Raw genomic sequence first — 25,852 nt, forward strand, 5'->3', positions numbered from 1 at the left:
ATTTTGCATACTTTAATTTCAAAATAAAACAAACACAACGTCCAACCCTGCATGTCAAGCCAAGTCTAGGACGGGGCTACAGGGCTTTGTTTCCTGTCAAGACACAAGGACAGGAAAGAAAGAAAACCACTAGACATGAGCAGAGGGAGCCAGGTGGGACAGGGCCATTCCAGGCTGCTGGGGAGCCGCGGGGACACTGTACAGAGGGTGCGGCTTCCTTGCGGGAATCCTAATCTACTTCTTCCCTGCGGGATGCATCCTCATCCCCCTTGAGGGGGGGATCTCATCGGGAGCAGCAGCACTGGGCTCCTCGGCCGTCACTTCACCTTCATCAATGCCGAGGCCTAGCTTGATCATGCCATAGATGCATTTGGAGTGGGTCTGGGGGTCTTCCAGGGAGAAGCCAGAAGACAGCAGCGTGGTTTTAAACAGCAGCACAACCAGGTCCTTGACGGCCTTGTCGTTCTTGTCGGCCTCTGCCTTCTGGCGCAGAGTCTCCACGATGGGGTGGTCGGGGTTGATCTCCAGGTGCTTCTTGGCCATCATGTAGCCCATGATGGAGTTGTCTCTGAGGGCCTGGGCCTTCATGATCAGCTCCATGTTGGCCGTCCATCCATAGGTGCTGGTCACGATGCAGCAGGGTGAGGACACAAGCCTATTGGAGATTGTCACCTTCTCAACTTTCTTATCCAAAATCTCTTTCATAAGTTTACAGAGGTTCTTGAACTTTGCCCTGCCCTCCTCCATTTTCTTCTTTTCCTCCTCATCCTCAGGCAGCTCCAGACCTTCCTTGGTCACGGGTACCAGCTCTTCCCATCAAACTCCTTGAGCTGCTGCACACAGTACTCGTCGATAGGCTCAGTCATGTTCATGACCTCAAAGCCCCGCTTCCGCACACGCTCCACAAAAGCCGAGTTGGCCACCTGCTCTTTGCTCTCACCAGTGATGTAGTAAGTAGATGGTCTTCTGAGTTTCCTTCATGCGGGAGACATACTCGGACAAAGAGGTCATCTCATCTCCAGACTGTGAGGTGTGACAGCGCAGCAGCTCAGAGAGGCGGCGCCGGTTAGTAGAGTCCTCGTGGATTCCAAGCTTCAGGTTTTTAGAGAAGACCTCATAAAACTTCTTATAGTTCTCTTAGTCTTCCGCCAGCTCAGAGAAGAGCTCTAAGCACTTCTTAACAATGTTTTTGCGGATGACTTTCAAGATCTTACTCTGCTGCAGCATTTCTCTGGAGATGTTCAGGGGCAAGTCCTCAGAATCCACGACACCACGGATAAAGTTGAGATACCTGGGGATCAGCTCGTCACAGCCGTCCATGATGAGCACACGGCGCACAGAGAGCTTGATGTTCTTCTTCTTGTCCTCAAAGAGATCAAAGGAGCCCGGCGAGGGATGAACAGCAGTGCCCTGAACTCCAGCTGGCCTTCTACAGAGAAGTGCTTGACGGCCAATGGTCTTCCCAGTCATGAGGCTCTTGTAGAACTCTCCGTACTCCTCCTGAGTGACATCATCTGGGTTTCTGGTCCAAATGGGCTTGGTCTTGTTCAGTTCTTCGTGGTCGATGTACTTCTCCTTGATCTTCTTGGTTTTCTTTTTCTTATCTTTCCCAGTGTCGTCCTCCTCGTCTGAGCGCACGTCTTCAGTCTTGGGCTTCTCCTCATCATCCTTGTCCTCTTCCTCTTTCTCACCTTCCTCCTCTGCCTCATCATCGCTGATTTCCTTTCCCCGCTCCTTCTCCAAGTAGAGGGTGATGGGATAGCCGATGAACTGTGAGTGCTTCTTCACCACTTCTTTGACCCGCCGCTCCTCTAAGTACTCGGCCTGGTCTTCCTTGAGGTGGAGAATCACTTTGGTACCCCGGCCAATGGGCTCACCGTGATCGGCCCAGACTGTGAACTAGCCCCCGGCCGACGACTCCCAGGCATACTGCTCACCATCATTGTGCTTTGTGATCACAACCACTTTCTCGGCAACCAGGTAGGCAGAGTAAAATCGAACACCAAATAGCCCGATCATGGAGATATCAGCACCCGCTTGAAAAGCCTCCATAAACGCTTTAGTGCCAGCCTTGGCAACGGTTCCCAAATTATTTATGAGGTCAGCCTTGGTCATGCCAATGCCTGTGTCCACCAAAGTCCGGGTACGTTCCTGAGGGTTGGGGATGATGTCAGTTTTCAGCCCTTTACCACTGTCCAATTCGGAAGGATCTGTCAGGCTCTCAAAGCGAATCTTGTCCAAGGCATCAGACGCATTAGAGATCAACTCCCGAAGGAAAATCTCTTTGTTGGTGTAGAAAGTATTAACGGTGGTGAACACCTGTAGTCTCAATACTTGGGAGGCTGATATAGGCCAACCTCAGCAACTTAGTGAGACTCTTGGCAACCTAACAACAAGACCCTATCTCAAAATAAAAAAAGTAAAATGGCTGAGGGTGTAGTTCAAAGGTAGAATGCTCCTGAGTTCATTCCCTATTCATATATATCCATATATATATATATATATATATATATATATATATCCATATATGTATTCTCCAAAGCTCTGATGTGACTTCTGGACTTCTCTGAGTTTTCACCTGGGCTTCTCTGTGACTCAGACACAGATGCCGCACGCCCCACCTCTATTCTGTTCCGCTGCCCCCTAAAATCGTGCTTTCCAAACAGTTCAATGTGAATTTTGCATCTCATTTATTGATTTCTACTTACTACCGACTGCAGTTGGAAGATTCACATGAGGGGACGTGGGGAGATGAAATTGTCTTCTCCTTGGAGAAATCATTTGTGCACCTGCCATTTGAAAATTATTCCAAGTTTATGCTTCATGAGAAAAGTTACAAATTGCTCCCTGGAACGGAGCTAATGTTCTCATCCAGTAGCGACCTTCATCTGGAGGCGCAGGAGCTTAAACACATCATCGATGTGGCCTTGGGGAACAGAAAAAAACCTCATGGACCACGGTTGCTGCTAGGGCATCCATCCATTTATTTATTAAATACTTATTAACATCTGATTAAGCAGCCAGCATGGAGCAAGATGCAGGAGATATAATTATATGGATCAGAAAATAAAAACCCTCCCCCTGAACGTGAGCTCAATGGAGCACGGACTTCATCTACCCAATTCACACATCTGCTGTCAGTATCTATCACAGTATCCAATGCACAGTAGGGGCTTAATCACTATTTGCCAAATGAATGAATGAATGAGTTAAAGAAAGCTGCTCTGAGCCTGGCACAGTGGCACACACCTGTAATCCTGGCACACACCTGGAAGGCCTAGATAGGAGGATCGCCAGTTTGAGGCCAGCATGTGGTAGCTTAGAGAACTTATTTAAACATAAAATTAATAAAGGGTTAGGACTGTAACTCGGAGGTAGAATGCCCCTGGGTTCAGTCCCCCAGAAAAAATAAAAGAAAGGAAAAAAAAGAAAGCTATTGTATCGTACTGGGAATAATTATAGCTGGATTTGAATCCTTTAATCTGATTATGAGCAAGCCAGTTTCCTGTTTCCTCATCTATAAAATGACTTGCTTAACCTAGTTAAAAGTTTGCTCCTAATAACATCCAATACGTGCAGTTCCATATCACACTCCCATATGTCTTTATCTTTCTGACTGGGAGAGACCTATCTAACAAAATATAGACATCATGGCCTGTAAAATGTCACTGTATAAGCTCTGCACCTCCATCAGATGATACTAATTGATACTCTCAACTGGGCCAACAGAAAAGAGACAGTAAAGTATAGAGTGATTAACTGTTTCACTTTTTAGTTGTGTTTTGGCATGGCTCTCAAGAGGAAGAGCAGGAACAGAAGCCCCACCAATTCCCCCTCTGCCACAGCCGCACAGCACCAGTGGATGGAACTTTCTCTGGCCCCCTAGTTACACAATCAGCAAAATGATGAGCAGCGAGCCGGCCGGCCACCCCCACTCCCTTTTTCTTTTTGGCCTCACAATGGCCAGTGAGCTGGTTCTTCCTGGGTAGCTGTAACAGCTCAGATAATAGGCCCGTGGACATCAGCCCCATTGATCTGCCAGACAATAGCCCAGTTCTGCACCGTGGCACTATTGAAAGCCCGAGTTGAAACAAACTCAAACACACACGGAGGTGCCTCTGGCCCCACCGCGCTGGGAACTCTGAAAGAGACCCCAGGGAGACCAAGCCGGGCCGGCTGAGAAGCACAGCCAAGGGCCAGCACAACCTCCACCCATAAACTCAAGTGCCAGCAGCAGAACACCTGCCACGTCCCGCTGGGCTGGCAGAGCCCAACTACTATGGCTTCTTGCTAGGCTTGGTCCTACGTGTCGCCGCCACAGAGGTGATGTGGCCGGAGATGGTTCACAATGTCCAGTTTAGATAAAAATATCCCTCTCTTTCCCCCCAATGATCTTCTTTCACGCCAGAGCGCTGAATTCACTCTGCTCTTGGGCGTTAGTGAAGACAATGGGATGCTAAAGCTTCCCTGTAAATAACACAAGTCTAGAAGTGTGTCATTGTTGATGTCAGTAATCATTGTCCTTTTCATCAGATGGGCTTTTACCATTTTGCCATTTCACCCCCTCATAATACCCGAGGCTGGACCTCCCACATTTACAGAGGAGAAAACGGAGCTCAGAGGGCTTAGAGGCCACCGGCAAATATACATGAGAGCCAATGAGCATGGCTGGGATCGACTCAGTCTCATCGGTCGGAGTCAGGTCTTCTACAGTATCCTAGACGGCGTCACCTGGCCTCTGCTTCAATGCTTTTAGCAACGCGGAACTTGCTTTCTCACAAAGCCACTGCTCTAGCCGACTGTTGGTTATACCTTATAGTTCTCCCTTATTTTATGGAACCCAAGTCGGCGTCCCTGAATTTTAGATCCCATGCTTGTACATCCTTTCTCTTTGGTCCCATGGAATAAGTTCAGCTCTTCTCTATGACAGTCTCTTTCCTGTGTGAAGATGACCCCTGTGCACTCCTAGGCTTCCTCTTCAGGCCCAACATTCCCCTACTATTAGCAAGCCGAGCAGGACCAAGTCGAGCAGGAAGCCATAGTAGCTGGGGCTCTTCCAGCCAGGCAGGACGAGGTGCTTTGTTCTGCTCTTGGAACCTTCCTTTAAATGTGTTTTCAGTTGTTAACATTCCTCTTAGAGCGGAACCATCAGAATTTAGCGCGATATTCTACCTGCGGCTTGAGAAACAGTTACCACCCCCTCTCCTCTCTGGCTTAGTATCCTGTGCTGCTAGGAATTCCATCAGAGACTGTGCAAATTATTTGACCCAGTGCTCACCTGGAATAATGGCATACACAGAAGGTAAGATTGAGCAGAGGAAATCAAGAAAGCATGAAATGCTGCCGTGAAGAGGTTACCATGGGGACATTCTGGCGGCATCCTGGCAGCGCTCACCCAGACGCCAGGACGACTTACGCCGTGGCCCTCTTCTCTTCCCTCCTCTGTTCTTTGCGCATGAATTCACCAGTGCCCCAACTTCAGGGACCCCATCTGCTGCCTGAGCTGCTTTATTTCTCCGTGCTGTGATTGCCAGGGTGAGTAGGGGATGGGTACAGCAGAAATCACCAGTGGTCCACCCCAATCCGTCCTCTCCTTCCATTCTTTACAGAGTTGTGGCTAGACATTTGGCCGCCCACCAGAGATGACATTTCCAGTCCTCCCTGTGGGTAGGCACCACTGTGACCAGCTCTCTGTGGAGCGTGAGCCACTTGCTGGTCTAGGTGTTAAAAAGTTGGGCGGGCTCCTTCATGTTCTCCTCTCCCCTCCCTGGTGGCAGGGCCCCATTTCAGTCCTACCAAAGAAGGTAACACCCAAGGACAGTGGCTCTCAGGCTTTAGCTCATCAGGGTCAGAGGGCTTGTTAAAGTACAGATTCCCAGGCCCACTCCCAGGTTTCTGGAATGAGGCCCATGTTGCATTTTTAATAAAATAAGTTAAAAAAAAGTATAAATAGCGACCATGGTATCTCCCCTGCCAGGTAAGTATTATGTAGTACTATGGAAAGAGAGGTGGGGGTTGGGCCAGGCCCCCAACACCCTATGTTGGTGCTGGGGATTATCCTGTCTTCATTCTTTGAGGGACCAAAGAGGGTCTGCCTGGGCCCCTGCATGACTTTGCAGGGTAGAGCCGCCCCACCAGTCTGGACCAGCCGGACTCTAAGTAAAAGAGAAATAAACCTGTGTGTTTAAGGGAACCATATTTAACAAATTAATACAACAGATGCCCAGTTATAAATGAATTTTAGATAAACAGTGAATAACTTCAAATATTGCACAAGACATAACTAATGCTAAAATCTATGATTTGTCTGAAACTCAAATGTGACTAGCTATCTTGGATTTTATATGGCAGCCTGACTCTTTATCCTTTAGGTCAGTATTTTGGGGTCTCTATGTTGAGCAGATTAACCTCCCTCATTATTAAGGCAGCACCTAGTCCCAGGGCTGAGTCCTGGTTCTCATGCAGGGTCCTGCACACGTTGCCTGCTCTCTTGTCGTCATGGAAATTAATCGTGAGAATCCTTCCAGGTCCTTCTTCTGGGGCAACAAGGGGGCCCTCACCAGGTGTTACCACCGTACCCTTGAGCTCCCCAGCCTCCAAAGCCATGCGCCAAATAAACTTCAGTTCTGTATAAAGTACCAAGCCTGTGGTATTCAGTTATAACCGACAGAAAACAGACTAAGACCATCACCAACACGTATGTGTGAAGTAGACAGATGCTGTCCTGTGCCCCACAGACTCCTGCAGCAAGCAGGGGCTCCAGGCCTACGGGACAGCTAACTTCCTCACGGCATGCATTCAGCCTGCATCAACAAGAGGAATTGCACCCCATTCTGATCAGGTGCCCCACAATAGGATCCTCTAGGAGGTTAGGTGGATGTAATCAGAGGGTTGATCCTTGGCAGAGGTCAAAGGGTAATAGAAGTTTGAGCTCACAAAGACAACGATCCCGACCAACTGCAGAGGGTTTGTGTGATCTGAAGGCCCCAAACATGGCACAGGTGAGATCTACATGTAAGTGTACAGGGGGGTGTGCCTGGCCCTGCCCCCAGAGGAGCCAGAGAGGGCCGCAGGACCTAGAACCATGCCTGTCAAGGGGAGGGCATTCGGGACTGGACCTCCACCCAAGGTACGTAAAGGCCCCGCCGGGGGAGCCTGCACCTGCAGTTGGCACCCCGTGTGAGCTGTGCCCTGGCTCTCGCTGCCCATGCACCTGCGTTCCTGAGCGTGGGAACGAGACACGCCGTGACCCCAGGTTTTGTTCCCCTCAATTCTTTGAAACTGGGCTCTGCTCATCTGCTGGGAATCTCTCCTTGGACTTGAGTACTAGCCACCCCTGATCTGGGAGGAAGAGCTGCTGTTCTTCTGTCTGCCCTGCAGAACCTCAGCTGCCAGCCCCCCATTCCATTCATCTGGGGCGTCTCATGCCCATCTGGCGACAAACCACCATGCTGGCTTTGCTGGGAGGACCGGTCAGGACCAGCCAAGAGCAGGGGCCCCCACACGCCTCCTCTGCGGGCCGAGCCAGGCACCCTGTGTGCTTCCTCACGTCCTAATCTTTGCATTGACTTTCTTCATAGAGTTATACCTGGATTCATCTCAAAAAGGTTTTAAGGTAAATTTGTTTTTCTTTTTTTCTTTGGTGGTACCGGGGTTCCTGGAAGCCCTTCTACCTCCGGGCTACACTCCCAGACCTATTTTTACATTTTTTTATTTGGAAACAGGGTCTCCTAAGCCAGCGCGTGCGGCTGGCTTCGAACCTGCGCGATCCTCCTGTCTCCGCCTCCCAAGCGCGGGGATGACAAGCGTGCGCCACCGCGCCCGGCCGGTAAATTTGTTTTTCAACCTTCGCCAGAGCCCTGTGAGGTAAGGATTATTATTTCCACTTTAAAGACTGCAAACTGCTGCGTAGAGAGGGGAAGAGACGGGGTTAGTGGGCACAGCTAATGGCAGAACTGGGATTTAAACGCTGGTCTTTCGGACTCCAAATTGTCCTCTCTTTTTACTGAATAGACTTTAAAATAAAAAAAAAAACTATGAGGCATTTAGTACATATAAAAGCATATAGCCAGGTACGGTGGCGCACGCTTGTAATCTCAGCATTCGGGAGGCTGAGACAGGAGGATCGCGGTTCACGGCCAGCCTCAGCTACTTAGTGAGACCTCTGCAACTCAGTGAGACCCTGTTTCAAAATAAAAAATAAAAAATAGGACTGGGGGTGTGGCTCAGAGGTAGAATGGCCCTGGGGTTCATCCCCAGTACTGCCAAAAAAAAGCGTATATGTAACATATATGTAGATTATAAAGCATGATGAAAATATGCCGCACCCCTGGGGGCTGACCATGTTTTCAAATGAACTTGCAGGGACCTGCCAGGGGCCGAGCTGAGCTGAGGTCTCTGTAGCCATTTGTCCTGTGACTGTGACTCTCATCCCAGTCAGGCCAGGGTCCCAGGCAGGAGGACGTGGCAGGTGGACGCTTATCCCTGGTCCATTTACCTTCGGAGCCCAAGACTCCCACTCCTGGCTGCTCCCACTTGCTCTAAGGACATTTTTTTAAAAAATCTACATCCTTGAGGTCCATCCCTGACCTTGTAGATCAGGATTTCCAAGGAAAACTTTTATCCCCACCTCAACTCCCCAAGTGACTCTCATGCAGCCAGGCCAAGGTAGGGGGGAAGAGATAGTCTCAGCACCTGCCATCCTGGCGGCCCGGAGTGCGGTGAGGACGGGGCTGCAGGCAGACTTACCTACCTGACCCCGCTTCTTAAGATCCTCAGCGCTCTGCAGCCCTATGGGAGGGCCCCAAGGACGGCCCCGCACCAACATGCCACGCTTTCAGTGCACTATCTTAAAAGCCTGTCATTGACACATATGACCAAGGTCACTTAACAAACGAGCGTGGAGGGCATCTAATACTCAGGGTTTATAAAGTAAAATGAGCCTATCACTGGAGTTGACTGAGGACTAATTCAGCATTCAACTGAGAAGTCTGGCCGCCACCCAGCTCTTGGCAACAGAGATGGCTGGGAATCCTGCGATTCGGGGGAAGGATCTGCATCGCCGGCGTCTCCTCGGTGCCGTCTCCAATCGGCAGAGATTTCCAATCCCTGCTCCTTGGCTGTATGTTGCCGTTAACTCCACTCCAGCTGTACCCGTGGAGTACGGGGGGGGGGGGGTCTTTTGGTTAACCCTGCAGTGAGCCAGGTGTTTGCTCTGCCGCCACCACTTGGAGAATCCGTAATTGCCCAATAACTAGACTCTACTGTTGTAAACACAGTGCTCACCACTGCACTGTCTGCATCCCCATTGCCAAGGCAGATGTGTGCACATCTGCTGGACAGTGGCACGGACATTCACTCACAGTCCTAGCCTTTGTCTTGTCCAAGTGGGTCCCCCGTCAACAAAGTTTGAGAGCTATCAGCCCAGAGGTCTCAACTCCTAGCGCTGGGAGGGGTCTCGAGCCCCAAGTCAGGGAGCCTTGAAATGTGCGGTGGCTTCTCTAGCCAGCTAGACCCAAGAAGTGGTTTCTTCTGGTTTTTAAGACCAAGGCCAGGCAAACGGACAGTGGACTTCTGCCCAGTAATGTGGTATTTCAGTTAGAGCAGCCCGAGAGTGTAGCTTGTACGTGTTAATATTGGATTATTTCTCTTCGTAGTTAGCTGCCTCCTCGCTTCACTGTTTCCATGGAAACACCTCTCAAACACCACTTTGTACTCTGAATACACAATGTAAACAATCTGCAGTTGAACATTTCCCAATTTAGGGGTTCAGAGCTAAAGCCAGGGGGGCTGTCATTAGGGAAGAGGGTGGGCCTCCGAGGTGAGGCGGCGGCAGAGAAGTGGGCCGGCCACTCAGCAAAGGGGTGGGTGTGCCACATCCCAGAGGCTGGAGGGGGTCAAAAGGTCACCCACTAAGGACACTGCTCCTGATCTGGGGGGAACTTAGTACAGGAGGGACCGAGGGTGACGTATAGAGCTGGAAGGGACCCCCCATTGCTTAGGAGGAACCTCAGGAGGGGAAAGGAGTTGCCCACTGTCTCACGGTTTGTGATGGACCAAGACCAGAACTTGGGCTTGTTCAGTAAGCGCTCAGCCCCTCTGTGCTCGCCAAGAGCCCTGGCCCTGCGCTCAAGGCAGATGGGGCTGTGCACCGGCATCCTTTCCCAGTGTGCCTAGATACAAAACCATTCTCAACATCAGCACCTTGTGTACGTGCCCAGTCGGACGCCCCGGCCGGCGCTGCGAGGCCCAGGCTGGGCCAGTGTCTGGCAGCTCTGTATACTCAGTCTGTGTTGTGGGAATGGCTCAGGACCCCCACTAAAGGCATCATTATTTTCTTTTTATCAAAGGAGCTATTTTTATTTCTAGTCTCTACCCACACATAGTGATGCAAGCAATTTCCACATAGTTAGAAGCAAGGCAAGGAGATAGTCTTTTTTTTTCCCCAATAGGAAAATCTCAGACCATTTTCTTTCAACTTCTGAGCAACCTTAAGTATCTGTTGACTTCTGAGCAAATGATCATATGATTTCTCTGTCTTTAGCAATGAGCCAGAGGACACTCACGGCCTCAGGAACTTAAAGATTCAGGGGATGTGTTTTGGAAAATGCTACAACAGGTATCCTAGAGGGGTGAGTCCTATTGGGAAGTGGTGGTAGGGTCCCGCTTCGCTGCTAACCAGGATTTGGGGGAAGATGGAGTCCACCAGTTGAAGTGTGTGTGTGTGTGTGTGTGTGTGTGTGTGTGTGTGTGTGTTACTGGGGGTGGAACCCAGGGGCTTTTCTACCTCTGGGCTACACTCCCAGACCTATTTTCTATGTTATTTGGAAACAGGATCTCACTAAGTTGCTAGAGCCTCACTAAGTAGCTGAGACTGGCTTCGAACCTGAGTAATCCTCCTGTCTTAGCCTCCCAAGTACTGGGATTACAAGCATGAGCCATCATGCCTGGCCCAGCTGAAGATTTTAAACAAAGAGACAGAAAGCATGGCTTATCCCTAGCATGGTTGGTTTAAAACTTCTATCTCTCCGCTGCCTTCCAGGGGGACCAGGGTCTGTTCCATACAGTCATTAAAGCCTGGATGCTCCTGTTAACATTGCTTCTGCTGGTCACAAAGGTGCACGCTGGGGGTGGTAGGTTGTCTGCATCTACTCCGAGGAACAGTCCATTGAGTTTCCCCAGTAATGCTAGCTGGGGGTCACTGGATCTGTAGGGTCAGAGGGCCTCTGAGAGGCAGGACTTGCACCCAGCTCCCTGTCCTGTAATCATGCTGGGCCAGTCCTGCTGGCGTGTCCCCTTGAGCTCCCCATAACCCCCAGGTCCTCAGAATGAGATAAAATCCACAGCACATCAGGGCCCCAGGCTGTGATGACCCAGGAGGGTTCTGAGCATCAAACCTGGACCACAAACAGTGCTCCTTACTTTCAGCCACTCAGACACAGCCATCTCTGCTTTCCATTCTTCAGTCTCTTCCCAGAGGGAAGAAGAGGGCGAGAAGATTGTCCCCTTCTACGCTCAGAGAAGACTCTTTACTGAGAAAATAAGAGCTACGAGGCAAGAGACCCAGCTTGGGAGCCTGTCTCTCCCACTGACTCACTCCCTTCCCCGAGCCCTGTTTCTCCATCTGTATAATGCAGGGATTGGTCTCAGCACTGTTCCTTAAAACAGCAATTCTATGGGGATATTAAATAGTGCCAGGAGCGGAGCAGATTCCACGTGAAGTGAGTCCTGGAAATGCTCACGGCAGAAAGAGAAAAGATGTTCCAGTGTGGGGCTTCTCAGGGCCACTGATTTGCCTTGCCAATCTCCAAAAGGGGATAATGGTATAAAACGTTTCCAAAACTGATTTAACCACAGAACCCCTAAACTCAGCGTTGGCATTAGAATTTTCTTCCTTTCCTTGGAGAGGCAATGAAAAAATGGTTCTTTCTTTGAATGTCCAAGGCTATTCAGTCCTTTAGTTTATTTCTAAAATAGAAATAGACCTTGAAAAGGTCTTGAGGTTGGAGTGATGATCCACCTTAACCCAGGTGTTTGTTTTATTATTTAAATTTTTTATTGGTGCACTGTAGTCACAGATCTTTTTTTAATTTTTTTATTGGTGCACTGTAGTCATACATCATAATGGGATAAAAAAAATTTTTGTAGACATACATGCACACATCGCCCAATTAGCCCCTACCCGATCCCCACCCTGTTCCCTCCCCATCCCTCCTTCCCATGCTTGGCTTAGTGGTTGACATCTAGTATTATAGCAATTTATCCAAAATTAACAATGATAATCTCACATAACAGTTTCATTTGTCTGATACCAAGCTTTTGATGACTTAAAGATAACATTTCAATATTTCTTTTTGCTTTCTTTCTTAGCATAGAATATTTTTTCTTTTTTTTAGGTGAAACTATCATACATTTATTTATTTATTTTTCAGAAAAAAATCTATCCTAATATGGAATATGGACTCTAGATACCCAAAACAATCTCGAAAAAGAATGAAGCTAGAAGATATATATTTTCTGATTTCACACCATATAAAGCTACAATAATTGAAACAGTGTAGTACTGTTCTAAAGGCAAATATATAAACCATTGGAGTTAAATAAAAGCCTAGAGATAAATTCTTCCATATATTGTCAAGTTACTTTTGACAAGGTTTCCACAAACATTTGGTGGAGGAAATAATAATCTTTTAACTAAATATTGTTGAAAAATAATAATTACATGAAAAAGAATAAAATTGGACCCTTACCTAACACCATATACAAATATTAACTCAAAATAGATAAAAGACTTAAATATAAATCTTAAGACTGTAAACTTTTAGAAGAAAATCTGGGTCATAAAACCTCACAACATTGAAATTGGCAGTGATTTCTTGGATATGATTTCAGTAGCACAGGCAACAGAAGGGTAGACAAACTCCCTAAAAAAAAAAAAAGTATTGTATATCCAAAGACAATGTAAACAGAGTTAAAAGTTACTGATAGAATGGGATAAAATATTTCCAAATGCTATATCTGAAGGTATGTTACTCTTCCAACTAGAAATCCTAAAAATTAGCAATAATAAAAGCAAACAATACAATTTAGAGATATGTAAAAGACTAACATAAATAATGAATCTCCACAGATAACCAATCTTAGTTGTCTGTTGGATGGAAAATTTTATTTATCTGGTTCTGGTGTGTGTTACCTAATTCTTCTTTGTAGTTAATCTCTTTGAGTATTTTCTCTAGCGCTGGATTTGAAGACATAAATTCCTTCAGTTTCTGTTTGTCATGGAAGCTTCTTATTTCCCCATCTAATTTGATAGAAAATTTTGCTGGGTAGGAAATTTTTGGCTAGAAGTTGTTTTCTTTCAGAGTTTGGAATATGTTACTCCAAGCCCTTCTGGCTCTCATGACTTGGTTTGGGAAGTCTGGAGTGATTCTAATTGGTTTGCCTCTGAATGTCACTTGGCCCTTTGTTTTTGTTGCCTTTAAGATTCTCTGCTTGGCTTCCACACTGGTCATTTTGACAGTTATGTGGCATGGGGATCCTCTTCTCCGATCCTGTCTAAATGGAGTTCTATAAGTTTCCTGGACCTGTGTATCGACCTCTTGCTCTATGTTTGGAAAATTTTCTGCTATTACTTCCTTGAAGAGATTGTTGATCCCTTTGGTTTCACCTTCTTTTCCCTCCTCTATTCCAATTGTTCTTAGGTTAGCTCTCTTAAAATGGGCCCATATTTCTTCAATGTCAGATTCCTGCTGTCGGATTTTTTTTTTCTAAATTAGAAAGTATGCTTTCATTTTTTGAACGATCATCTTCTAAGAGTGAGATTCTATTCTCCATGTGGTCTAATCAGTTGTTTGTACTTTGAATTGAGGCATTTACGTCATTAATTGTATCCTTTATCTCTCTTTGGCTCTCTCTGAATTCTTTTCGAAACACCTCTATTATTTCTACAGTTATTTTCCTGATTTGATCTTCTAGAAATCTCTGAATTTCTGTTTTATCGGGTTCTGATGTTGTGGGGTTGTGGGCATTCATTGCTCCATTGTTATTCCTCTTTTCCATGATTTAGGAAGTTTGTGCCTTCTCTGGGTTCTTCCCTTGGGTCACTATGACTTCACTTAAGGTGCTCTGGATCTCGAGTCTGTGGTATCTCAGTCACCACTACTCCTTTACTAGGTTGTATCGCAGAGTCTCAGACCCAGGGAGTCAATCAAGGCTGCTTTAGACCATGGGGGTGCCAGGTTGGGCGTTCTCCTATGGTGTGATATCTCTGCCACCACCACTTTCCCACTGGGTCAAGTCCCTGGGATTGCAGTACTGGGATTTTTCCTCTAGGGGCTGCAATCTGACTCACTGTTGTTGAGTGCACTGATGGAGCTGTAGTGGACTCAGTGAATTCACTGCTGCTGCCGCTGGTGGCAATATGGTGCCGCTGCCACGCCCTCGGCCATGAGGCTGGCGTATTTCTTCTCTGGTTTTGAGACCCACTCTGAGTCCCTGCAGGGTGTGCTGAGCCCAGCCCCTGAGAGCTTTAGATGCTCCCTGCACCGGAAAATCTGCCGAATTCCACCCGGCTGTTCTGCAGCGGCTCACCTTGGCTCGCTGCCCGCCGCTCCTCTCTGGAGCCTGATGGGCTGTTTAGTGCGTTGGTCTAAAGCCGTCCGGCGAACTCACTGCTGCCGCCGGCAGTAAGGCGCTGCTACTGCGTCCTTTGCCGTGAGACCGGCGTATCTCCTCTGTGGCTCTGAGCTCCGTTCTGAGTCCCCCTCTTCTCTGGGGCCTGGTGCTACAAGGGAAGATGGCGCCCGCCGCTCCATGCTGCAGCTCCAGCCACAGCACTGCGGTCTGGTTTCTTTCTGGTGTCTCGTTTTTCCAACCCTCTTTTTCTCTGTCCCTTGTAATTACATTTTTTGTTTCTCTGCTGATGGTGTTTTCTGGCTATGAAAGGCGCTGATTTTGTGATAATAGAGATTCGTCATAGATTTTAATGGAGTTCAAGATGGTAGAGGCATGCGTGCACACAGCACTCATTAGCCCTGCCCCAATTCCCACCCCCTTCCCTCCCCCTCCCTCCTGCTCATGTTTGGCTTAGTGATTGACCTTAATATGTTTGTGAATGTACCTCATGTGCATTAGGGAGTTTCCCTCTCCCCCTCCCATCGTTCTCTCCCCCTCAGTTAGGTCACCCTACTTGCTCATCTATGGTTTTTCCTTCCTAGTCTAGAGTTCCTCCCATGACCCTTTTCTCCACATATTAGGGAGAGCATCTAATTTTTCAACTTTTTTGTGACTGATTCATCTCACTTCTATCCATTTCCCTATAAATGACATAATTTTATTCTTCTTTATGGCTGAGTAAAATTCCATTGTGTACATATCCCACAGTTTTGTAATCCATTCATCTGTGGATGGACATCTTGGCTGGTTCCATAGTTAGGCAATTGTGAATTGCGCAGCTATGAACATAGATACACATGCATTCATTTGGTATTTTGGTTTCCATTCTTTTGGGTAGATACACAGAAGTGGTATTGCTCGATCATATGGTAGGTTCGTTCCTATTCTTCTGAGGATCCTCCATACTGTTTTCTAAAGTGGTTGCACTAATTTGCAATCCCACCAACAATCTTTAGAGTTCCCACTTCTCCACATCCTCACCAGCATTTGTTGTTGTATTTTTAATGATTGCTATATTCAACGTAATCAGAGAGATGCAAATCAAAACTACCCTGAGATTTCACCTAACTCTAGGTGTTCTTGAAAGCTCTTAGAAGGTGGGTTTTGGGGGGCAAGTTTCTGCCCCTCCAGATCAAAGTCTGGTATACCTAGTTTGCATACGGTCCTGCAGGATGGGCTTTTTAGGGCTCATTAGATTTTCAACGTCATCTAAAACCCTCAAAAAGGTGGCTCATTAAAGCTCTTACTAGGGAATACCTCAGTAGAAATGAAGCTTGATTTTGTAGGAATTTGGAGGTAAAAACATACTCGGCAAGACTTGGAAAGGAAGAGGGAACCGCAGCGACTGTCCCCGGGGCAGGCCGTGGCATCCTAGTCCTAGCAAACATGCTTCAAGAAACCATCACATGGTTCTCTGTTATCAAACTTGGCTACTGAATATTAATGCTTTGTGGCAGAGAGAAAAGTGCTGCTATATCTGAGACTCCCCGTCTCTTACAGGTCACCAAGTCTCCATTTATTAAATTGTGGCTCAAGGGCACCAGTGTCGGAAAGTACACATCTCCTCCTCCCTCACCATGGCCCACGCCTCCACCATGAGCTTCCAACAGGCCGACCACCCCAAAAACCGTGCTGGTGAGAAATGGCGGCAGGGACCCCTCCCCCGTCCTAGAGCTCAGCCTGCACAGACAAATGTGGCCCGAGGTGACCAAGGGAAGGTTTCCGTGGAACCCAGTACCACAGATGAGGAGCCCAGGTCCACGGAAGGAGACTGTAAATAAAGTGTGGATTCAAAAGAGTTCTAAAGTTCACCAGTCAGCCTGGATGCTAACCGTCTTTTGATCAGTGGCCTTTGAAACAGAATACTAATCATAAGTTTATACATTATTATTTACCAGCAGCCCGAGGGATTAGAATTCTCTGGGCTTGAATAGCCTCATGACCACTCACCTTTCATGACCCAGAGGAGGACATTTTTAGCCGCTGGCAGAGGGGAGGATATAACTGTATTCTGTTTGGATGACCCAAGAGTTCTTTCCGGTGTCTCCTTTAAAATCTTCGGAAGTACCTGCATTACCCTATCTGGAATAGCTCCGCCTTGCAGGTAAGAATTTGCTAGAGGATTTGCTTTCAGAACCGAGTTAAAAGGGGGGTGGGGAGGAGAGGAGAGGCCCCCAAGCTAACCAACAACATTAATCAGAAATCCTTTAAATTAATTTGAAACACTGAGTCATACAGGCCCATGGATGTTGCATAACAGCCATTAAAGTATTAGTACTACTTTGGGGGGCACTTTATTATGCAACCCAGTGGTAAATCTCCTCTGGGCCTTTTTTTTTTAATTCCCCCAAAGAGTTGCAGTTTGCTAATTTAATTTCAAATAGGATAAATCTGTGTTCATCCAGCCTCCTATTCGGCTTTTGGCATTCATATGAGGATGGTAGACCGCTCAAGAGTTGGGGGAATCTAGCATTAAAGAGATCCTTGATATTTTTAATACTTCTGCTCATATGCAAAGGCAGGACTCTCAGTTCATTCATTTAAAAAGCGCTTATGGACATATAGAACTCCACGTGCAGGACAGTGAACTCTGAGCCTGGAATAGATCTGTACTTCAGCCTAGCTCTGTCTTTTTGGTCTCAGTTTCCCCGCCTGTAAAGGGAGGGCTTAGTTGGGAGACTCATTCTTGGCAGGATAGTTAAGAGCCGGGATCCTGGATGCACCCTGTCTGGCTTGGACTCCCAACTCTGTTTCTGAGAGCAAATTACTTAACTATTCAGAGCCTTGGACTCCTTCATCTGCAAACTAGGTGGTTATCATGGCACTTGCCTCGTAGAATTTCTGAGAGGATTGGATGGGTTGATGGATGTCAAGTGTTTTGAACACAGATGCGAGCTATTGTTGATTGTGCTTGTCAAGGTCCCAGCAAGAGATAGTTGTGCGTGGCAGAGACTACTCCCAACCTCTCTCTTCTCCTCTCTGGAAGTTGCGGCCAGGTGGCGGAGCTCCAGACCACACAATGCAGGCAGATATGGAGTGGCTATGTTCAGATCTGACCCAAGAGAAACCTTTTACATGGATTCTCCATGTCCTTCCCCCTCTACTGTTTCGGTACAGATGAACCTGGTGTCCCCAGAAGCCATGTGTGGAAGATGGTACAGTCACGAGATGGAAAGAACCAGAATCTCTCACTAGCTGGATGGAGAAAAGCCACCTGCTGATACTCCCAGTTTGGACTTCATGTGAGTGAGGAAAGCCTTCTAATGTGCAAGGCCAGTCAGATTTGGGGGCAGCTAGGGTTTTGATAGCAAGATCCCAGGCTGGCTAGCATGTCCTAACCGACCAGACAGAGACAAGTCCCCAGAGGGGTCGAACCTACTTGCAACTGTTTACTGGCTCAACTCCAGGTTTCTGATGTTATCTGGGTAAAGACCAAAGGACTCCCAGTTCTCTAGCTGAGGACAAGAGCTCCGATGTCTGGCAAATACCAGCCTGGTATCTGGCAAGGTCCCGGCAGATGGCTGCCCAAGCTGGCCATCCGGGCTGGCTGCCTCTGCTCCCTGGACAATGGAGCGGCATTTTTGCCTAGATGCCACAGGGAGCTACTCTAGTTACCCAGGCAGTGGCCCAGGTTCAAAATATATCATTTCGGTCCACGGAGCTTTGTCCAACCTGACTTTTCAGCCTCGGCCAGCCCTTGAGTGGGAATCAGCAGGACTATTTGTACAGGAGCCTCCGAAGTGTGCAAAGCAAAGCTTTCCTCATTAAAACTCAGAACAGAACACGCTTCCTGACAAAACATGGGGCCAGAGAGATGCTCGCGCGTGCGCAAGACTGGCTTCTGCGGGGGGGGGGGGGGGGAGTGATGGGCGAACGGGGCCTGGGCCCAAGTCAGCGATGCCTCTGTCCCCGCGGTCTACGCTGCACTTAATAATTCCCCTGTGATAAATTTTTCCTCCCTTTGATGAAAATCTCTTTGTGCCTCTCTTCCCCGGTGCTGGTCATTTCTCTCCTGACGCAACCATCATTTCTACCCATGTGTAAAGGCCCCTCCAGACACGCAGAGGTTTTGAATCCTGAGCCAGAGCAGAGCTTTTGAATCCTGAGCCATTAGAGAAAAGTGAAAAAAAAATGTGAAAACACAATAGAACGCATTGGAAGCAAAACAAAACCCCAAGCAGCTTTCGCCTTTGGCCATGCAGCACCGCGCTCATAAAGGGAAAGTAGCTTTTGTGCCATGTCACGGCTTGTACTGAACGAGAAGAAGCCAGTCTAACAGCAGAAAGTTATCGAGGGTCAAAATGGGGGAGTCTTTTGGGGCCAAATCTCTTGTCAAGTAGTCCTTGCCATGGTCTCTGCGACCCCCTACCAGCCGCATCTCCGTGATCACATGGACAAGGGGCGGTGGATGGAGGATGTTCTGGGAGGGGTCTGCACTTTGACCAGAAGCTTGGATCTGTGACGGATGACCTATGGGTCTTGGCCAAGTCAATGAATCACAATTCCATAGCTTTGTTGGAGGCTGGTAATTGTCTCAAGTCCCTTCTCTGCTTCCTAGGAAACAAAATTCTTACTGGGCACCAGCTGCTTCATTAGTTCCCAGCTTTTCTTGTTTTGGTGTGACCATGTGACTACATTTCCACCAATGGAATATGAGCAGTGTTCTGGACCACTTCTGGGATTTCCCTCTCTCTTGCTTCTTCCTGCTTATCTGCAACCCAGATGTGGTGGTGAGTCACATAGCCACATGCATGATGATAATGTCCCAGGTCAGGCATGGAGGTCCAGAGCAGTGGTCCTTCACCCTGGCTGCCATTTGGAAGGAATACTGATGTCCACCCCCCACACCTGGCACCGCCAGAAAGCTCCTCAGGTGATTCTGATGTGCAGCCAGTGTTGGAAGTTCTGGTTAAATGATGCAGGATCTTATCAGTCCAGACGAGGAACTGCGGGTTCATTCTGTGAGCAGGAGGGAGCCTCTGAGGGTTCTATAGAAGAAAGGGATATAATCAGAGTTTTCTTTCTCCAGAAAATTACTCTAGTTGCTGAATGGAGAAGGAAATATGCTGGAAGGATTGGGGCTCTGATCGCTCTGTCATCCCGAAATGTCAATGAAAATGGCCAGGAAGTGGACACATTCTGGGCCTGGTTCTTGCTGGACTGGGTGGGGGATGGGGAGGAAGTAGGAAGACAACCCTAACTCCATGAACACACTGGCCAGAACTACTCAGAAGATTCTGGCTTCAGATACAGACTTCCACGTCAGCAGCAGAGAGAGACGAGTTCTCCCAGGAACAGGGGTAGAAGAAGAGGTTGCCTGGAACACTGCCCCAGAGGACTGAGGGGAGAAGCGCCCCCAGTAAGGCCCAGAAGAGCAAAAGCCTAAGTGTGCATTGTCAAGAACAATATGGCTGTTGCTAGGGGAGAGTGGGCAAGAGCATCCTGTTTTGCTGGACACACCCACAGGTCACTGGTGACCTCGATGGTGACGCTGGGTAGTGGCGGGTGCTGACGTAACCGAGCACGGGCACCGCCCCTTAGGGCAACTGCTCTTTCCTTTCTCCACAAGGAGGTAAAAATGTGTCCGTTCAAGTGTTCCACAAATACTTGGTTTACTAAACACCTAGTGGGCTGAGCACTGTAGGCCGTGGATAAGATGGCGGGTCCTAGAGGCCCTCGATCACTAGGAGAAAATATTCTCATATCACACAATCTGGTGAGGGGAATGCCATGATAAAGAGGCTTACTGGGGGTGTTGGAACCCAACGGGGCCTACTGAACTAGGGAGGGGGAAAGGCAGGTAGAAAAGGTCCAATAGAATAAGGAAGAAGCTGGACATGGTGGTATACATTTGTGCTGTAATCCCAGCCCTGGGGAAGCTGAGACAGGAGGTTTCCAAGTTCAAGTCCAGGCTCAGCAACTCAGTGAGACACTCAGAAATTAGTGAGACCCTGTTTCAGACAAAACACAACAAAATAAACTAAAAAAAAAAAAAATAGGTCCGGGGGTTGTAGGTGTGGCTTGGAGGTGGAAGGCCTCAGGGTTCAGCCTCAAGTACGCCCCCCAAAAAAATAAAAAGCAAGGAAGAGAAGCAAGGCCTGCCCTGATGTGGGGGCCACTGGGGCTGCCTATCACAGAGCTCTGGTCTCAGCTTCAGGACACGGAAGAATAGCACTTCTAGGCCCCTTCTAGGCTTGATGGGGCCACGTGACCAGCAGTGGTCAAGGAGCAGTAAATAGCAGTGAGTAAGTCACTTCTAGCCCACAGCATTCACGGGTCAGCACAAAAGCCTGCAAAGGTCTATTTTTGCTGCAGCATGACAGGCAGCCATGTCTGAGGCTGTGGCGCCCCAGGAAGCTGCGTGATCCTTCTCTGGACCCGCTCCTCTCGACAGACCAGAAGCACCAGGCAGAGAAAAACTTGTGTTGTTTTCGTTTGATTTGTTCTTGTTATGTTAGCTCAGTGGTTCTCAAAGTGTGGACCCCGACCAACGGCATATGCTCCATTTGGGACCCTGTTAGAAATGCAAATTCCCAGGCCCCGCTCTGGGCTTGCCAAAGCAGAAACGTCCAGGGCATTCGGAGGCACGCTCACATTGAGAACCCCTGCTAGCTGGTGTAAGCCTACACAATCATCTTAAGAGTAGGAGTAAAAAGAAGTCACAGAAAAGGTCATCCTAGCAAACTTTGAAAATCTGAAGAAGATACTAATTAGTGAGGCTCATAGTTTCATAGGAAAGGATTTTTAAGAAAAAAATTAAAAAATGCCATTGTACCCATCACCCATAGTCTGAGCCAGCCTATCAAAATGGCTAAAACTGGCCAGGTGGACCCTCCCCTCCAGCGTGAAATCAGAAGAAAACACGCTGTTGTAGAGAGGCACTCCAGGTCCAATGGCATTGAAGCTGAGCCCAAGGAAAAGCCAGGGATGTTCTTTCCCGTGTGCATTTGTACCCGTGGCCTTGCTGGTTTAGAAAATACCTCAGATCCAAAAGGTACGTAAAACCCGATCCTCTCATAGGGTCATAGGGTGACTCATTGGTGCTGAAGCTAAGGCTCTTTGATAATGGGCACTATTTATTTATTTATTTTTTATTTTTATTTTTTGCAGGTCTGGGGATGGAACTCAGGGGCATTTGACCTCCGAGCTACACCCCCTGCCCTGTTTTTTATTCTTTATTTTTGAAACAGGGTCTCACTAAGTTGTGGAGGGCCTAAGTAGCTGAGGCTGTCTGTGAACCGCGATCCTCCGGTCTCAGTCTCCCAAATGCTGGGATTACAAGCGTGCCCCACCATGCCCAGCTTATTTATTTTTATTTACTTATTTTTTTTTGTGGTACTGGGGATGGAACCCAGAGACATTCTACCTCTGAGCTACACCCCCAGCCCTACGTTTTATTCTTTATTTTGAAACAGGGTCTCACTAAATTGCAAAGGGCCTCACTATTAGCTGAGGCTGTCCATGAACCTGTGTGATCCTCCTGTCTCAGCCTCCCAAATGCTGGGATGACAAGCGTGAGCCACCACACCCGGCTCAGCAGGCACTATTTAAATGAAGCAAAAAGGCACGATTTTAAACAAATCGCTTTTTAAAAGTGTCAAATAAAAGGAATCCATTTGCCCATGGAAAATCATTCCAAGGGTTCAAAACTATTAACCGAAAGCAGGTGGGGAAAAAAAAGTGTCAAAGAGAAAAAGAAATGTTCTAGTAAAAGAGCTGGCTCAGTGTCTCAGGGCAGACACCTTATGACTCCTGTGACCTGTTTTGGATTCACAACTTTCTGTTTTCACCAGCCAGAGGTAAGCTCCTCGGACACACACTTTTCAGGAAATAGGAAATCCTGGTGACAAGATGCCAATTTCTTCATTGGCTTTGCTTTGACCTGTGCGATCCAAAAGCTGTTTTACGACTGGGACGACAGCTACTCTCGCCATGGTCCCCCCTCCGCCCCCTTTGGATTGAATTTGATCCAAGGGCTCACAGAGCTTTCCAAGTCAAACATCAGCACGGTTTTGTGCTCTTCCTCTTGCCACAGACGCCTTCGTTCTTGTATGGGCTAGTCAACAGCAAGAACATTCTGCAAACGTACGCCAAGCTGCCTTTCCAGTGCTGGCCGGCATGCGTGACGGAGGTCACGGAGCCGGAAGATGAGCTTCAGTGCTGAAGCCTCTCTCCAGACCAAAGCAGAAGAATCTTGGGCTCTTCCATTCCGCGTCCTCTAGGGAACCCACTGCAATTAGTTTGGTGTTCATACCTTCAGTATCCTTGTTGATATCGAAACGAAGCTGCTGAAAATAATTAGGCCACGTGTCCTCTTCTGCCCTCTAGGCGCCTCTTGCCCGCACCCCTATGCCAGGGATGCCCGCAGACAGAACCATGCCTGCTTGATCCAAAGGGAAGCTTGCAGGTGGTGGCCAGCTAGAGGCCCCCAGGCAGGCTCTGAAAGGGGGCTCTTCTCTGCCCTTGGACGTGTGTACAAATAACCCGGGAATCGTGTCTGAAACCCATATTCTGGCTCAGGAGGCCTGGGGTAGAAATCTAGAAGCTGTATTTCTCACAAGCTCCCAGGCAATGCTCAATGCTGCTGCGGACTACATCGCAGGAGAAGGAGGAATGTCTGCAGAGCCCCGACTTCCTGGACCCTGCACACCAGGCCTTTTATCTAAGGGCTCACTTCAGATTTAAAGTTCCTTGAAAGCGGAGACGAGGTCTCACACAGTTTCTTCTTGTTGCTTAGTTTCCTGGCTGCAACCTGGCACGGGGCCCACACGCGGTGGGTATGTATTTATTTAATTAAACAGAATTGGCCTTATTCCAATAAGGATTTCAAGTGGACTTAACTGAGAAGGCCCTACATCTGCAGTGATAAATTGGCCAGGGGAGGAAGCCAGCCCCAGAGGTCCTTCCAGCTCAAGGTCTCTTCCACCTGTTTGCCATGCCTTCTGGCCTCCTCTGAAAATTTCCCTCCTGCCTTATTTTTAAAAAGCGGTTTACACTAGAGGGCCAACCCAAGAGGGGGAGGAAAAAGAAAACCAGAAAGCCCTGCAAAACGGTAAGGCTCCGGAACATCAAAGCTCAACTGCTGCGGAGCCGGAGCCCCAGGACGCTTGGGTTTCTCCCTCAGCAGGTTGGTGGCGCACCTGTCACCCCAGACCCCGCCGGCCCCAGAGCCCTGCAGGAGCCGGTCCCGCGGGCACCCGCGCGGTGGGCTTGGTGCTTAGCTCTGCCAGGAGCAATCCATCCCCTTCACCTTCCTCGGCCGCCCCGAGGTTAAGTGGGGAGCCAGCCGGGGCAGCTGCAACCGCTCTGCAGAAACCCTTGCCTCCGGGGTGTCCGGGGGTACCCAAACCGTTCCTCTCTGCAGCAGCGGCAGCTTCGGCTGATTAGAGAGAGGACTCGTTTGGGCTCCTCGGGAAGGAGGGAGGAGGCAGGGGATTGTATTGGTCAGGAGTTGGGCCTCGCGGCGGGGAGGGAGGCGCGCCCGAGCGAGTGCGCCCCGGGGAGGAGTACACGTGCCGGGGGGAGGGCGAGAGGCAGGCGGAGGGGAGGCGCGGGGAGGCGCGGGCGGCTAGCGGGAGGCGCCTCTGCCTGGCAGACGCGAGCGCCGCGGCCGAGGAGCCGGAGAGAAAGTTGCGGGCAGAGCTGGCCCCGAGGGCCGACCGAGGGTCGCGGTCCCGCGCGCCCGCCGGGCCGGGCAGCCGAACTTGGAGGCGGAGGATGCTGCGCGCGGGCGCGGGGGCGCACTGAGGCTCCCGGGGGCTCGGCGGGCCGGGCGAGGCCGAGCCGGCAGGTGGCGGCTCCAGCGCCCGGACTGCGCCGTCTGCCAGCCAGGGCCGCCCGCGCCGCCGCAGCCTCTCCCGCGGAGCCATGGGGCGCGGAGAGCGCACGCCGCGCCCGGGACGCTGAGCCGGCCGAGACCTCGCGCCACCGCCCGGCCCGCGGGCATGAAGCTCTGGCCGCGGGCGCCTCGCCTCCGAGCCGCGCCCCGCCCGCCCCAGCCCCAGCCCCAGCCCCGGCCCCGGCGCGGCTGGGCCGCGGACAGCACCCCGACCCTGGCAGCCCCCCGCCCTCCCCCAGGGACAGCACCCAGGCGCCCGGAGATGGCGCGCCGCGGGACTCCCCGACCACGCAAAGTTCGCCGGCGGCGAGAGATGCTGGTGCAGCAAGTTGGCTTCGTGTGCGCCGTGCTGGCCCTGGTGTGCTGTGCGTCCGGCCTCTCCGGCAGCTTGGGTAGGTGCGGGTACCCAGCCCGAAGTCGGGGGGCTTGCACTGGGGAGCCTCGAGACAGCGCCCGCCGCACGCTCACCGGGCGGGCCCCCAGGGTCTCCCCAGCGCCCGCCCTGCGGGGCAGAAGAGGCGCTGTAGGAGCGTTGCTAAGACCGAAGCCGGCGCGCGTCTGTCCGTCTGTCCGTCCCAGTAGCGCGCGAGGGTGGGCAGCGCAGCGGCGGGACCCAGGGAGGGATTCCCGTGCTCAGGGGCGGGAGAAACGCAGCGGTCCGCGCTCCTGGTCTGCGACCCTGGGAACCCCAGACTCAGACGCACTGGAGACCGCCACTGGGGTTTGGCTCCAACTGGGTTTTTGGACCCTACCCTGGTCCATAAGGGGTGCCCTGGGTCCCCTGAATGTTCTCCCAAACACTAGGACTGGGGCACAGTTCCTGCGGGAGACTGTTGCTGGGCTTGGGCGCTTCCAGCTCCTCTAATCCCTGTGGAGGGAGAGGGCTGGTGTGCTAGGATCACACAGGGATTGGGAATCCCTTAGGATATGCTAATTTCAGGCTTGGAGGGGAATGGGGAAAAGGTACAAAAATATCTTGGGGTGAGGTAGGGAGGCGATTGAGTCTGTAGCCCCCAGGCCCATCAATTGCCCTGGTGCTTTCATCTGGAGTTGGATACCTTTTAATTTTTTCCAATGTAAAACACACACACACACACACACACACACACACACACACACACAGCAATAGAAATGCAGGCAATTTAGCAACCCAGGTACAGGAGACAGTACCTTCTTGAGCAATTAGAAAGGCCATTATCACCCAGAGACCATCTAAAGAGGTTTATAGCCGGATGTAAAAGTCAAGTGCAACTTGATTAAATTTGGGGGGAGCCCCTCACTGCTTTTCATCCCCTAAACTTGGTGATGGGGGAGCCATGGAGGTTAAAGAGTGGCTCTTTC

The 25,852-nt window shown here is 49.7% G+C and overlaps 1 protein-coding gene and 1 pseudogene across 3 annotated transcripts in view; one reads left to right on the forward strand and one right to left on the reverse strand.

Annotated features, from left to right (window-relative positions):
• Positions 1–229: 229 nt before the first annotated feature.
• LOC308271066 (heat shock protein HSP 90-beta-like) lies at positions 230–8,827 on the reverse strand (annotated as a pseudogene). The gene is made up of 5 exons: positions 8,753–8,827; positions 7,134–7,221; positions 6,432–6,536; positions 2,883–2,926; positions 230–2,319 (listed from the first exon to the last, which is right to left on the reverse strand). The product of its transcript is annotated as a heat shock protein HSP 90-beta-like (transcript).
• Positions 8,828–24,773: 15,946 nt separating this feature from the next.
• Positions 24,774–25,852, forward strand: part of SLC24A4 (solute carrier family 24 member 4) — a gene marked incomplete at both ends in the record, with an annotated part of 156,266 nt that continues 155,187 nt past the window's right edge. For both annotated transcript variants that reach the window (XM_080708130.1, XM_080708131.1), the window contains one exon: positions 24,774–24,903. In XM_080708130.1, coding sequence (XP_080564256.1) covers positions 24,774–24,903 — 130 coding nt within the window. The remainder of the gene's footprint in view (positions 24,904–25,852) is intronic.

Source organism: Muscardinus avellanarius, assembly GCF_963383645.1.
Source record: "Muscardinus avellanarius genome assembly, chromosome: 12".
Classification (NCBI taxonomy): domain Eukaryota; kingdom Metazoa; phylum Chordata; class Mammalia; order Rodentia; family Gliridae; genus Muscardinus; species Muscardinus avellanarius.